The following is a 15,392-nucleotide window of genomic DNA, read 5'->3' as shown; positions in this document are numbered from 1 at the left end:
ATAAAAATCCAACTTACACAAATATAAATCGAACCGCATACATATAAATCCGACTTACGCAAGTATGTCACAGAGGAGAAACACCCCCCCCCCCCAAAAAAAATATATATATATATATAAGTAGGTTTACGCGTAATATTTGCTCTTCTGTATATGTCCTTATCGTAAATTAGTTCCGCACTTTACTTAGAATTGTAAACTCATCGTAATCTACAGGAAATGTCATAAGATAACAATGTATGAATCTTAAATGTAAAATGAAATAAAATCGGAAACCGTGCAATGAAAGAAGCCAAGAAAATGAAATGTTAACAAGGCTAATAGATAAACTACTTAACCAAAGTCTTAAGTCTGAGACTTACCGAGTTACCTAATCAAGGTCAAAACCTAACCCCTCTATCCTGCGAAGCTAGTTTGCTGTACCTTCAAGGGACACTGCAGTGGCACCATTTTTAGCATGACTTGGATATCTCAAAAACATATATCGATCACTGGAAGCTCAACAATAATGGTTTTATTTTGTAGAGCAGTATCCGACAAATGATTAAAACCCATTAGGAATTGAGGATGGCTAACGATGGCGAGGATGGAAACGGATTGTGATATGGATTTTGGAAAAGCGTCAGGCAGTCAGTTTTTTCAAAAGTTCAAGTTTGACTCGAAGATCGTTGAAATTTTGCAAAAATGATGTTGCAGCGTGGATGTCTTCACGAAATTGCTTTAAATCATTTAGTTAGAACTAATTAAGTTCTTATTACATAAATGTAGGGACCAATTCGTGAATTTATACTGAACGGTTTTGAGCAAATATATCGTGACAGTGTCCTTTCAGACGTCGACAAACGTGCGTACTAATTTTTGCCACGAGCAACCTGCATTGAAAATGCTATCCACGTCGATACTCGGTTTTGATGTAGAGATATGGAACGTTACTGAAATTTGTGGTAACCTGAGATACTACTACTACTAATTCCTAGCTTTCCTCTGGGAGAATAGCGCCATTGACATGACTCTGGTAACCCGAGATATCAGCGTGTAATTCAAGCCTCAAAATTTTAGGAATTTTATTCAGTCAATGTTCAAGATTGTCCCGTTAATTACAAGTTCGTTCTGAGGCCCTCCATTGGGTAAAAGAACTGCCATTGCCGTGTGTTACTTGACCAAGGGTTCCTTCCCTTTTACAGTGGCGGATCTAGAAGAGGGGGCCGGGGGGCCCGCTCCTCCCCCACCCCCCTTATTTTGGGTAAAAAAGGAAGAAATCACAGAAGGAAGAAAAGTCGGTAGGGCAAGCAAAACATGTACAACTTACGCTGCGAATAGTGTGCGGGTGGACTGGTCACAACTAGGACTTTTTATCGCCATTTATTCCAAACACTCGAATAAAAACAACCATCAGGGGAAAATTACATGTATGCATTGTGAAAGTAAAGATCCAGACTACATCTGATTTGATTGAACAACTTTTAATAGCAATTTGTCTAAAATGACTCTACGTATTTCTAAGAACGAGCGTCTGATCAAGGGCAACTTTTTAGAAACCCCGACCTGCTGTGTAAACTGGACGAAGGTTTAAAGCATACAAGGATGAACTCTCTATGTTCCATCAAATGCATGTTCCATTAAAACTGTTTATCATCGAAACTAAAATCTGCAATAAATTAGAGGAACGACATACTGCGAGAATCTTTTTTTCTGTGGTCTGTCTGTCACTTCCAGCTTTGTACAAATAGATGCCGCACGAAAAAACTCAATAAAACGCAGACTAAAGCTTTCAAATAAACCCCATGTACTACTCAAATAAACAACAGTAGCTAACTCTCGATCCAAGCTGTGGTCAGTTATCGGTAGGGGTGAAATCCCCGGGACGCTGCGGTTCCCCTTCCGAAGGATTCCCCATAGCCTGGGCCTGCCCCGGTGTACCCGGCAGGTTCAGCAGAGCCGTAGGTTCCAAAACCACTGTCAGATGAGAAGGAGGTCCGGGTCGGGCCGTACTGCAGGTCTTGTTGTTGATAGTTACCCAGACCTGAAAAAAAGAACTGGTGAGCAAAAGAAGTACATGCAAAAAATATCATACCACCATCACGGCAGTTTTGCTACTTTTGGTCAAGACAGTGCTAAAATTTCACCGAAGTACATGTAACTTTGCTGGAACGGGAAATGCTTTTAACAACCATGATGAATATATTATGTGAACTTTTGAAAGCAGAATTATATAATCAAAATTCCTCCCAACAGTACCAGTCTCCCTCGACCTTGTTTGAATAATAAGATGGCTTTGTGTACTTCAACTACATGTGTAAGCCTCCTACTAAGACTCGTGGTGCAGGCCACTTACATACTTATGATCAAAAGCAACTGAACTAACCGTATGCTGAGTAGTCAGGTGCTCCTGCACTGTCGACATGAGGTGCTCCAGCTGCTGCCCCAGGCTGTCCAGCTTGGGATACTTGCATGCGGCTGTAGTCTGGGTAGCCTCCTGGCTGTGGTGCTCCAGCTGCTGCTGCCGCTGAAGCTGGGGTGGGTTGCTGGCTGGTCACCCCTGCTCCTGCACCATATCCAGCTGCTCCATAACCTTGGAAAATGGACACAGGACAAGGTAAATTAACCCTACATTACTCCCCCAGGACTTATTTATTCACAGGTTGTTTAAGACAGGTGGGGGGGGGGGGGGTTAATAGATAAGAGGAGTTTAAGGAGAGGGGGGCATTATTTGATTTAAAGCCAAATGTTGGCAAGTTATACAACACAAGGGCTCCGGAAAGGGGTTTATTTGAAGGGGAGCTTCATAGTGTGGTATAAACCATTCAGTCTGATTTCTGTGTAAGTGATGAAACTACTGTCACATATGCTGTTTACAAATTGTAACATAATACATCACAACAATAATAATCATTACCTGGTGCAGAGCCTCTTCCATACATAGCAGCTGCAGCATTAGGGTCGTATGTAGCAGCAACACCAGGTGCTGCAGCTCCTACCAACAACAAACCCATTCAATATGAGACTAACATTATTTTGACTAGCACAAAATTATTAATTTGGTCTTCACATGCCACTCCACCTGCAAGCTGTAGCCCCAGTCATTCTAAACATAGCCCTCCAAAAGCTTTACAGTACTTCTGTAATTGATTTTACACAGAAACTTTCCCACAAAACTGCAGTTGCCCATCAGGCAAGCAAAGGGTAGAATCAGGTAGCCCCACTACAAAATCCATTAGTATTGGGCTATTGGACAGGACTTTCTTTGCATGCTGTTTTAAGTCATTACATTTATGTCTTAAAACTAGTCTATTAAAAACACTAAGTATGACCATAACCTTCTGATGACAACACACCATGGCTTGACAAAGTGGGTATAAATCTTTGGAAGATTCAGCGGTGTCTCTTTAAGGACGCCTTCCAAACAGCTTAAGCAGTGAAATATTTGCCAAACTTAGATGTCACGAACAAGTTTCAAACACACTGTTTCTAACCTCACATAAGTGGACAAAGCTCTAACGTGGACACTTACTAGTCTCACAAGAGTTTACTTTATGGGAGGTTGAACAGTACTGTAACTATAATACAAATCATTGTTAAGAATGTTATGTTGATCTGCCTCTACTGTACATACCATAGCCATATGGTGATGGACCAGGTGCTCCGGCATAACCAGGGGTAGCAGCAGCCGCTGAACCAGGACCCATGGCACCATAACCAGGAAAACCACGACCCATTCCTATGGGATGCTGCATGCCGTAAGAGGCTAAAGTAACCACAATAAACAAAAACCCATCAGAATCTTTACAATATCCACACTTAACTTTTTGATAGAAGTTTTCCTATAACTTAAGTGTAAAGTAACTTCAATTCAGGAAACATGCATGTACTTAGGCATTACATTACACTGAGTGGTACAAATAAACCACTACCATTTATTTAATTTCTTTGGTAGGGTGATAAACATTACCACTTGCAAAAGTTCGAGTGTAAATCTGCATCACTGCATCATATACATGTGTCCAGGATAATGACGGCTTGTTGTCATACTGGTACACCAGGTGTTTGTATCACAGAACAGATGTGGAAAACATAATGTACGAAAAAATTAAAATGAAACATGGTGCACTAAATAACAAAACACTTAGGATTGGGTGCTTCCAGAAAATATCCATACCCTACCATGGGTGGCATGAACATTTCAACCCCCCTTGCCTTTGGAAATTCCAAAAGGCTGTACCCCCCATGCCATCTGAATTCCAAAGTTGTTAATTCCCCCTCCCTTCCCGATTTCCATTTGTTACTTCAACCCTCTGGAATTCCTTGTTTGACTCCCTACGATTTTCAAAAAAAGAGATTTTACGCTCCTGCATCTTTCCAGAAGTTTTTGCTACTAATTTTCCATCAAACAACTGTCTACAGAGCTCGAAATTGTGACCGATACAGTCACATGCATTCGTGGCTAAATGTTCTGTGACTAAAACTTCCTCCTATTTAGTCACAATTTCGTAACTTCTTTTTGACTAAACCAGTGAGGAAATAAAATTTTCAATTTTGGGGGGTTTTAATTACTATGGAAATCAGAAAATGCATGGCCAAAACCTGCCTAATTTACCTTCAATATTACAAACGACGTTCACTTGATGAGATGTCATTACAGTGGTTTATTACGAGTATACATCACTGGCACATAGTAAATAAACACGGCAAGTCGGTCGGCAGGTCGGCATTTGTCACAAACACTAATTGTTATTATTAATCATCAATTATTAATCTGACAAGAAATTCATCAACTTTAAGGCCCCTGGAAACGAATGTACAACCCAGATTTTATCAGTTTTCTTTTGTAAATAAATGTGCACACATACGTGATCGATCGATGCGTGTCTTGTATCCTGGTTTCCGCGGTCGTCAACAGTGTTGTCAGTTCATTTGTGCATTCACACTCTCATCTGCTCCCCCTAGAAACACCCCCCATACCCTCGGAATTCCAATCGTAAGTACCCCAATGCCTTTCGATTTCCAGTCCAAGAACACCCCCTTGCCCTTGGAATTCCAGAAAACTGCCCATGGTATAGGTATGGATACATGTATTTTCTGAAATCACCCATTGCTGGCTATTTGCTTGGGGAAAACCAGCTAGTTCATACTTGGATTGGATACAGTATTGTAGAAGCACCAAAATTCCATTTTTGTTTTCACCTTTCAATCACTACAATTACAGGACTACATGGAACATTGCTACAAGGTGTAGACTGGTGTTTCAAGGAAAAATTTAGAAGTACAGTATACAGGGATGCTACTGTAAGTCCTTGTCACTCCTTTCACTAACTAAAAATGAAGGTATAGTCAAACTGTGGCACCTTGCTGTGGATATGCACCTGCACCATAACCAGGATGGCCTACAGGATGCTGCTGATAAGCATTCATGCCAGGGATTCCTCCTGCCATGCCGCTGGGCTTGGAATCACGTTTCTCTGCTCTCTTCACTTCCACCTAAAACACACAACAATAAAGAACAATAAGACCATGTAACAGGCTCAGACAAGAAGAGTAATGGCCAGTATTTAATAATAAAATATTACTGCCAACTATTTTTGATTCCATTACAGGCAACTGGTACAGCACAGGTGTTAAGTGTAATAAGTGACCCACAGTTACATATTAGAATTTTAAAAATAATTATGCTGAGAATTATATCAAATTCCCCTGGTCCATGAAACTATAAAATGTTGATTGTACCTTAACTAAAAGGATATCATTTATAGACTTTTCAATACAGCCCAGATTAGAAATTGTATAACATGAGGTAGAGAAACTATCACCAGCAATGAGAATGCCCTGAGATCATCCTACTCAAACATTAACATCAGAGCTTTCACTCAAAAGAATAAGGTGTGCAGCTGTTGAATGGAGAGTTCTCCTGAATGGAGACACATGTACAGCCAAGCCAGCTGGAGCCAGAGTCAGCACACAACTGAGAGACTAGACTTTACTGTGCACGCTTTAATAGTTTAAGACCTCTATGATCCGCTAGAGTCATGCAAGATCCTTAGACGATTTCCACTGACCAAGTGGATAATTAAGTTCATGACAACATTGATTTGTCTTCACAAAATTAATATGACTTGGGTAGACAGAGCACGTAGGAAGAAACACTTCACCAAAGTTAAGGTCGGAAGTGTTGGCACATACTTAATACAACTACATAAAAAAAACCCACTTGTTTCACTAAATAAAAATTAACTGTGTAGATAGTTGCAATTTGCTTTATAAACTAAAGGTCAAAATAATGACAGAAAGTTATTTCTATCAAATTTCAAGTTCTTTCCACTGTGGAAATCTCAAAGTATTCCTAAGTATTATCAGATCCACATTTCATTTTCACTTGCTTTGTTGCAATTTAGTACTTAAGAAAAGTGCAGAAAGTTTTGCCCCACAAGTTGTAGTGGCCCATACAGTGTATGTATCTTATTTTTCTCATCAAAGAAACTTTTGAACAAATATTAATAAAATTCTTCTTAACCACAAACAATATACACCAGAGCTTGTAATTATGTGCCACTTTTCTAATTTAAAATCATTTCAGTGGATAAAATTCATAAATATGGCAAAATTGGTTGCCTTACAGAATGAACCTCACAAAAATTGTTAAATAACAGAAAAAATAAAAATTATGGAGTAAGGGAGTACATTTCCCCAGCTTTAAACTCTATGACATTCTTCATAAATTATTTAGTCAAAAAACCAAGAAAACGTTAAGAAGCTAAATAGTTCACATAAAATATTCACAGATTTAGAATAAATGATATACAGTACTAGATTTTGCACTCATGGGGTCATGGCCAGTTGTTTTTTTTAATAAATATTGTTTTGATGGGGTACCTATAATAATTGCAGGCAAACATCAATGGGCAATGAAGGGGGCAAGGAAAAATTAAATATACTTATTAACAACTTCTTGTTGGAAGAAAACAGGTACAAGTTGTAACGAGTATCAAGCAAAAAAAAAGGTGTCGCCAACGGAACATTTCCTTTTGCAGTGAGTTTTATCAATGTTTACTGCACGAAACCACAGTACTGAAGACGCCACTAGACATTAGACAAACATCACATCAAACCATAAGTAGTTATTGTAATCCTTGAGATAGCACTTGTACCATGCAAGTGTTCATATTACCATAATATTGGTTGTTAGAGCTAGTGTTTGCTAACTTTTTTTAATCAATCAATAATGCAACACCAGTTAATGCAAATTATATGGCAAAATTGTACAGAGGGAAAACAAATTATATTCATTTGAATGTAGTGTTAACATTTTCTGATAGAGGAAATTTAAATTAAAGGTAAAAAGTTATGATTCTGATACCAACAGCTGGAAAATAATTATAAAGAAGAGAGCAAACAAAAAAACAAAATAAGGACGAGCAACTAGAAATACAGTCTATATAGAAAACTGGTTTAGATGAACAAGATGAATCAGAGTATGATTGAATTTGATGTTTTAAAAAAAGGTAAGACAAATTTTAAATCTTTACATTAATGACATGGAGCATTAGTTTTCCTAATTAGGTGATAGTCAGGGCACAATTTTCCTGTCAAGCCCACCCACATGATGTTCACAGCTGGCGTTCCAATAATATAATATTGTGGTGGTAATATTCATGATAAACTGCAAGGGTTCAAAACCCCTTGGCAATCTGTGTAGTCTTAAGCCTAAGAAGAAGCAAATATAAGAAATAGTAGGGTTGAGATACATCCAGAGCAACAACAAGCACAGTTATGTGGTATGAATAAAGTTAGTCTGAGCCATTGATAGCAATCCAATGTCACTTGAGGCTTTGGCCTCGAAACTTTCATTGAGTATCCATCAGTCATAGAAATTCTTCATCAGCAAGCATGGCTCACTAAACTTCCTTCTGACTTTCTCCTCTTAATTAACCCAATTATGGTATTAACTTAACCAATGCCTTCCCATGGAGACAAAATTTGGGGATGCAACAAAAGACCCCTCAATAACCACTAACAATACACACACATACGTGTACTAATATCTAATATTAAGTAACTAAACCATAACTACACCGTTTTTCCATTGATTTGGTGAAAATGTATATTGGCAGTCTTCTCAACTGGTTGGCTTGATTCAAACGTTACAAAACCAAAGCCTAATATAGTATAATATAACATCATAAAATAAGTTAATTCCTCAATAAAACAAGTCTACAGACACTAACAACACGACTGCAAAACACAACCACCTCAACAGAAGACAACATGTGACACAAGAATACACATGAAACAAACAATCCCCAATGCTGGACGTCATCTAGTGCAGTCAATTACTTGCAGAGCTTTCATCTTGATGACCAGATCCATAACTTCACTGCAGGATGCATTAGGCAGGTCATTTTATGGTGGAGATGCTGTAATCTTCAAAGTGACTTTTTTACAAGTTGCACATGTACATTGGCCTTTTTTTTTTTCACAAACGACACAGTATTTTACACTTATACAGAAAAGTTACAACATATAGACAGATCACGGACACTCCAAATACAGTGACAAAAATTGAAAACAAAACAACTTCTATTAAACTACTACACAATAATTATTTGTACACATGCACAAATAAGCAGTTTTGGTTTGACCTTGAAAATGTCTTTTTTTATGAGAGTTTTCCTTCTAATTGGCATAACAATTGATTGATAATGTTGCATAAGCATACATGTACATGTACATGAACATTTCTCTAATTCTCCGTTTGATTTTTTATGCACAGAGAATAAGATGGATGTGCTGAACACTCCAAACTGGCAAACTCAGTCTCAAGTATATAATCCACAGAGAGATGCATTTCTATTAATTATAATGTTTTAGGACTTAATCAATTTTACAAGCAGTTGCACTACATGTCTTGTGTGTTTGCATTTGTGCAACCAAATCAAATCAAATCAAATCAAATCAAGTATTTGCTTACATTCATTAAAGCGATCAAACCTCCTCAATCCATTTGTTTACTGTTTAAAAATGTGTAATAATTTCAAATCAAACCAGAACGCCTCTAACACAAATAAACAGTCAGATAAACACATACACTGTAAACAATGGTACAGGGCCAGGATAACACTAGATTTCCCAAGTTTAATTTACGTAACTCAATTATAATAACTTAATTAATCTTATTTCATTTATTACGCCAAATTATTGCAATTGTCTAACATTTTTAAGGTAAGGTTAGCTACATGTCCAATTTTTATTTTTCACAGCAATTTAATACTAATTAACTATAAACTTTTCAGCTAATTAAATACTTGGTAAAGTAGTATTACTGATTGCAGCAGTATGGTACTCTAAAAATCCAAGTTCTAAATAAGAAGCCTTGTAAACATAGCTTTTTTTAGAATACTCATAATAAGAAGAATCTATAAAATTAATATGGAACTAGAAATTAATTTAGTTCTTGTGGTATCTGACCCTGCTTTTCCAATACCAACAACTGTTACATTACACCACTTAACACTGCTACCTACAGTACTAACATATAAATATGGGTTGAAATGTATATAGCTGTACCTAAAGTAGAAATAATTAAATAAAATTAGTACATATTTCTAACATGCAGTAAGGGCATAAGACTGAACTAGCATGACACAGTAACATGACCTTGACTAAACAAATCTGTATCTTAAACACTTTGCACTACTTATACCAGATTATAAAATTTATCTGAACCTCAATAAAAACTGGATTAAAAATGCCATAGTGCTCACTGTGTCACATAATTTAAAACATGCCAAGCTGAGATTTTAATGGCCTATAACTTAATATATTTTCAATTGGTCTTTGGGGATACAATCAAATAGACTGTAGACTGAATATTTAAGTAAACTTATTGGCTTATAGATGGCAATGAACTACAGACTATAATATACAGTGTAAATACTTCTTCTATATTATTATCACAATAAAAAAATTGGAGAAATGTGTCATCTTAAAAAAGGGCTTGAGCTGCCATTTCTACAATACATGTATGTCTTTATTTACACAGAAAGGAAAGCCAAGCACTCTAAAAAGAAAACAAACAACTGGATACTTTTTTATGTTTTGTTACTCTTGGTTGAAGCAATCAAATTCAATGACTAGTACTACAAATTAATCCATGAAGGACTAGCCTTTGACACCACCTCCTTTCACTCATACTGTATATTTTGATCAACTACAAAATAATATGAAAGAATAAATGACTTCCATTGTTCATTCAAAGCATTAAGCAACCCCTACAAAACTCCCTAATGCACATGTAGGATTCAAATTTGACTGAGGAGCCCAAAACTAGGACAGGTAGAAGCACAGCCATGAACTTTAAGAAGCTGACACAGTTCCTCAATACTCGTGATGGTATAAAGCATCAACCATGACAAATAAACCTACCTCTCATTCTTTTTGTCCCATCCACTTGATTGTTCTCATACATCAAGTGCACATGTGTTACCTAGACAAACATGTTAAGAAATTCTCAGTCATCATCGCCACAACTAGCATAAAATATCACACCAGTCACCTCCAAACTGTTATTACTATTATTATTATTGTTGTTATTATTATTATTTTTATTTTTATTCTCTAATTGTCCCACAAACTGATATTAGTTACACGTACATATAATGTAAACCAAAGCTTACTAAAATCTTAACTATTTTACCAAACTGTAACATTGCGTATACATGCATGTAGCATGAACGCAAGCTTAAGATACATGTGATGAAACCAAGCATAGTCAGACCACATGAGCACTGTCTACAACACCCCACCTCTGCATACAGTGTGACAGTTACTGATTTGCTACAGGCATGTGTTCAATGTGGGCTGGACTAAACTGGTGTAAAGAACTCTTTAGACATAATCATATTAGATATGCTGTTCCCTCCAAAGAACAACCAAGTGAACCAAAAAACCCTGTTTTGAACTAACTTGGTGTTTGTGTTAAAGGGGTCACTATTTGCCTCGTTTGACACTCTGAACACAATAAAACTGTGACAGAGCAACACCTTTCAGGGCAATGAAATACTTCTTTTTACTGATGTCATTTGTGAACCTTCTTAAAATTCTTGCCAGTCAAGGCTGCTGATCAGATCTTGCCTGGATAATTCAAGAAAAACAGATGGAATGTAACCCACAAACATCACATATTTTCTTCCCCTGCATTTCCAGGAGTCATTTCATTTGAATCCTACATGTATCAATTCCCTTGCTCAGGATTTATTTTCTTTTTGGGATATCAATTAAGTCAAGTTATAAGAAAAAAAAAAGCTCTGTAAAGAGGCTGCCACAAAATTGCAAAAATTCCAGTTCATCTCAGCAATATACACATACACGTACGAAATGCAATGTATTTACCGTTCCATAGGCAGAGAAGTAGTTTCTCAGATCATCCTCTGTGGTTCCATTTGCTATCCCACCAACAAAAATCTTCATAGCATTGTTGTCTCTCTGAAAATATAAAAAGTGAACTATATGTAGTTTTGAACTGTCTTGCAAGAACCAAGAGAGGAAATGTTCCAAGAACAACATATAAAAACCTACAGTTTGCTGAGTTTGAATCGATCCTGCTTGACCTGGGCCACGAGGTACTGCCTGCTTTGGATCAATCTAACAATGAACATAGAACAAACAGTTCAAAACTGAAAAATATTTACACCCTTTACATACATTTCAAAAAACAGTCCTAAGAAAATAGAGAGCTGATTGGTTAAAAATGGTGTTTCTATAACTCAATGGAAACACAGACCTAGCACAAGCTGTTGACATAATGATGGTGGCTGCAAAGATAATCTACACTTTGATAATCAAAGTTAACAAGTTGTTTTCCTTTTTTTCATTGCAGTGTTTTCTAAAAGATATAGAAAACATGTTCTCCATGTTTTTTTCGAGTTATAAATTTAAACACTCATGAAAGTTTGGGAGAACTCAAAAAAGCTGTGGAAACACACCTGCAGCTCATGTTCCCACAGCATTTCTCATTCTCCCAAACTTCCACTCGTGTTTCTATAATTCGATAGAAACACAGTTCATGTTTTCTATAATTTCTTAAGTAAATACATGCAGGTATTAACATGACAACATAAACTTACCGTTTTGTTATCCACCACATGGGGCCCATGATGGTTAATTACCTTCTGCACCGAGTTAGGATCTTGAAATGTCACAAATCCAAAACCCCTTCACAGATGAAAATATAATGACATGAAACTGTCTTGATTATACAAAGCAGCAAATATTTACATATATAATTATGTTGCAGGTTAAAATGATTTTAACCTTGTTTGATTTTCAATTTCCTTTGTCTTGTAACCCTAATTATTTATGATCCATGAATAATTAGGGTTAAGAGACAAAGGCATTTCATTTTAACCTGAATTTCATTTTGACCTGCAACATAATATACTAGTCCAATAATTATAGTCCAGACAAGCTCAATACTTAGTACATCACACATGTTCTATAAGACACTACTACTTATAACACGCCAGTGTTCCAGGTAAATGAGGGGTCTCAGGTCAAAAATCCGACAAGGTCAGCTACTTGACCCAACAAATTAATAGAATTAAATTTATAATGATTTGGGGGAAGCAGTGTGAATTGTCCCGTTGGAATTCCTTATTGACAGCCTGCATTGAAAAATTATCTGGAACCCTCCATGCATGACATAAACACAGAACAAAGGATATCCGAATACTGAGGCTCACTTGTAATAATTTATTCCATCATTTTATAACAACAATATGCAGGGATTGGGAAGGTAAAACAGGCAATGATCCTATGGCCCATGGCATTGGAAAGTTATGGGTCATTTATAAAACGTTTGGTCCATTAGGTAAATAAATGGGCCATAAAAAAAAATTAATTGCTTCATCCTCTTCAATACCAGTCAATGCTTTGGAAAGGACATTATCAAAATTTGCCTTTAACTCTCCTGCAGCTAATGCATGTTTGTGATCTGGAAGATCCTCATGTCTTGTCATGCTGCTTGTTTTAAATGTTTTACAACCGGCAGTCATAGTGTTCTTCTTGCCATGTTTTAAGCAGACTGTACAGCGCATAGCATCCCCTCGTAAATAAGCCAAGGCCACAAAGTTAGCCACTTTTTTGAAATTTTTGTTCCTCAGAACTAGAAGGCTTGGAAGCTTCGTCTTCATTGTTGCTTTCAGGTTCACAATTTGTTATTGCGGACTCGACATTGGTAGTGCAAAATGGCAACAATCTCCAAGTCTTGTCCACTTTCGGAACTTTTGCTTTTGGAGGCATACTGTTTGGCTAATTACAGCGTGCAAAACATATTCAAAGCAGCCAATTCTATCATTGAAAACAGAAAGTTTATAGATTGAGCAAGGACCTTATTTGGCAGCAGAGTCCAAGTAAGGGGTCCGGAGATGAAAACAAAGCGAACGCTTTTATGACGTCAATTAAAAAGCAAGGCATCATGATTTCTGGCCTGTTGATTTGTCATTACACTGAAAATTTCACAAATGAAACTCCTTTCCACAAAATAGTGCATATTTTATTAGCTGTTTCGCAGCTAGGGCACATTGCAGGCCTGAGAAGTGCTTTCATAATGCGCCATTTCATAGCTTTATGTGCCATATGCCCATGGTGCAAGGCCTTCCTCATCCCTAAATATGTCAGCTACATGTAGCATGATTCCTTACCTTGGTTTTTTGGTGGCTGGATCTTTCATCACAACAACATCTGTTACTTCTCCAAATTTTACGAAATAATTCTTTAAAGACTCTGTGCAAAAATGGTAAACATTTTTATTCACGTGTAAAAAGAAATAATGCTATCTAATGAGCCTGCTAGAATTGCAGAAATAAGGGAAAGACTTCAATCAGTCTTTGGCATATTAAAGCTAGAGCTATACCTACACCCGCTACTGGAGCTGAACTGGCCAAGAAAATGCGATCTAATAGGAGATAAATAAAGAAGACAATCCCCCGGTCCAAGTTTTTTGGTCTGTGCGATATCCCAAACTTCAGCAGACTTCAGCAGATATTTATTGAAATGTTTTCACACAAATTTATAGAGCCCAGTGTGGAGTTGGAGTTCAGAAGCGACATTAATAGCATACCTTGAGTCGTTTCGTGTGATAATCCACCAACGAAGATTTTCCTTCCAGGTTGAAAGGAGAGAAAACAAAGTTAAGCTCGTGGCCACGTGTCCCAAAATATATTGAACACGAACACGTAAAACTACATGAATAAACTTTCAGTCGTAGTAATTTCTGTAATAAAATGTATTCCTTAGAAAACTGACCATACCCAATATCATCTCCTAAGGTACCTCCTTTGACCATTTTGTCGTTTAAATGCGAAGTATTTACTCTAAACCTTCCCGTTGTCCTTCGAGTAATGGAGTCTTCTCCATATGGCGGAGCACAGAGTATCCCGGATGTACTGACAACAGTTGCCCTCGCAAGACCTCCTGGGATATCCCCCTACCGGTCGTCCGCTTTTGAGACTCTGTATCATGGCTTCGTTTTCTTCGCATTTTTTTTTTCCAAATCTTCGAATATTTTTAAGCAGATCGTTTTATAGACTGAAACAAGGGATTATTAAGGTACTTTCCTTGATAATCTCTTGATTATAATCATAGCCTGGCAGTTTATTTAGACGTGAGTGTATTTCACAGCCGCATTTCTCAGCATATATAACTGAACACGTTCGTGAAAAGCAAAACAACCGACTATTCAAACAACACCAAGGCAAATTGGTTCTTAATATTAATATAGTTATTGGTCAATATTCCATCTTATAACGCAAATTTTAACTCTTCGCTTTAATCTTGAGATCTTCGTTTTTTCGGCGGTAATTGTTGCGTCTTCGATTTCTTCAGAAATACCCACTGTGGGGTTCGCTTTTGACTCCAAGCCAAGTCTGGTTCCAGTGTCAACAGGTTTCTTTTGACAAAATTATTTTTCTTCTTCCCAACACCAAAGTGACAAACTTCGACACACACACTACTATATGTGCCAACAGATTTCTCGGGACAAAACAGCTCAGGAATTGAGAACAATTGGGCAGCCTGAGCAATAGTGATAGAAACAAAAACGCGGGTTACCCTATATATAAGACCTAACTCTTCCTCTTTTTTTCCTTGGAAAGCTTTGTGTTGTGTCCTAAGTGGCCACTTCTCGACTCTTCCAGCCGTTCGGTTAGTTGGGGTGCAGCGCGAAACAACGGAGCACGAAAAAAATGAGAAAAGCGCGGCCCGGGAAGTAAGTATAAACATAAGTGAATAAAAATGGTTTATTTTAAGCTCGGTAATGAAATGTGAAAAGTGGACTGATCAACATGACACGAGCGTGGGACAAAGAAAAATTCTGAGTCCCCGACAGGAATCGAATCCATGACCTC

The 15,392-nt window shown here is 37.3% G+C and overlaps 1 protein-coding gene across 1 annotated transcript; it reads right to left on the bottom strand.

The window, feature by feature from the left end:
• Positions 1–1,447: 1,447 nt before the first annotated feature.
• Positions 1,448–14,420, bottom strand: LOC145499474 (DAZ-associated protein 1-like). Its single transcript, XM_081478990.1, has 13 exons — positions 14,298–14,420; positions 14,108–14,148; positions 13,689–13,770; positions 12,114–12,201; positions 11,566–11,631; positions 11,380–11,472; positions 10,414–10,474; positions 8,065–8,147; positions 5,343–5,475; positions 3,614–3,745; positions 2,897–2,974; positions 2,366–2,572; positions 1,448–2,023 (listed from the first exon to the last, which is right to left on the bottom strand). The coding sequence occupies exons 1-13, from the start codon at positions 14,330–14,332 to the stop codon at positions 1,839–1,841; spliced, it is 1,284 nt and encodes a 427-aa protein (XP_081335116.1). The 5' UTR covers positions 14,333–14,420; the 3' UTR covers positions 1,448–1,838.
• Between the last annotated feature and the right edge of the window lie 972 nt (positions 14,421–15,392).

The sequence above is a fragment of the Orbicella franksi genome, chromosome 10 (assembly GCF_964199315.1).
Source record: "Orbicella franksi chromosome 10, jaOrbFran1.1, whole genome shotgun sequence".
Taxonomy (NCBI): domain Eukaryota; kingdom Metazoa; phylum Cnidaria; class Anthozoa; order Scleractinia; family Merulinidae; genus Orbicella; species Orbicella franksi.
Note: the sequence above shows the minus strand (reverse complement) of the source record. Positions and strands in the feature narration are given on the sequence as shown.

Bases quoted from the DNA above. Each gene is read 5' to 3' on its own strand.
- LOC145499474 (XM_081478990.1), bottom strand. From the start codon at position 14,332: ATGGTCAAAGGAGGTACCTTAGGAGATGATATTGG. The intron at 8,148-10,413 runs GTAGGTTTATTT...ATACTATATTAG, and splicing joins TGGGACAAAAAGAATGAGAG to GCTTTGGTTTTGTAACGTTT. The intron at 2,975-3,613 runs GTATGTACAGTA...TGTTGTTGGTAG, and splicing joins TCCATCACCATATGGCTATG to GAGCTGCAGCACCTGGTGTT.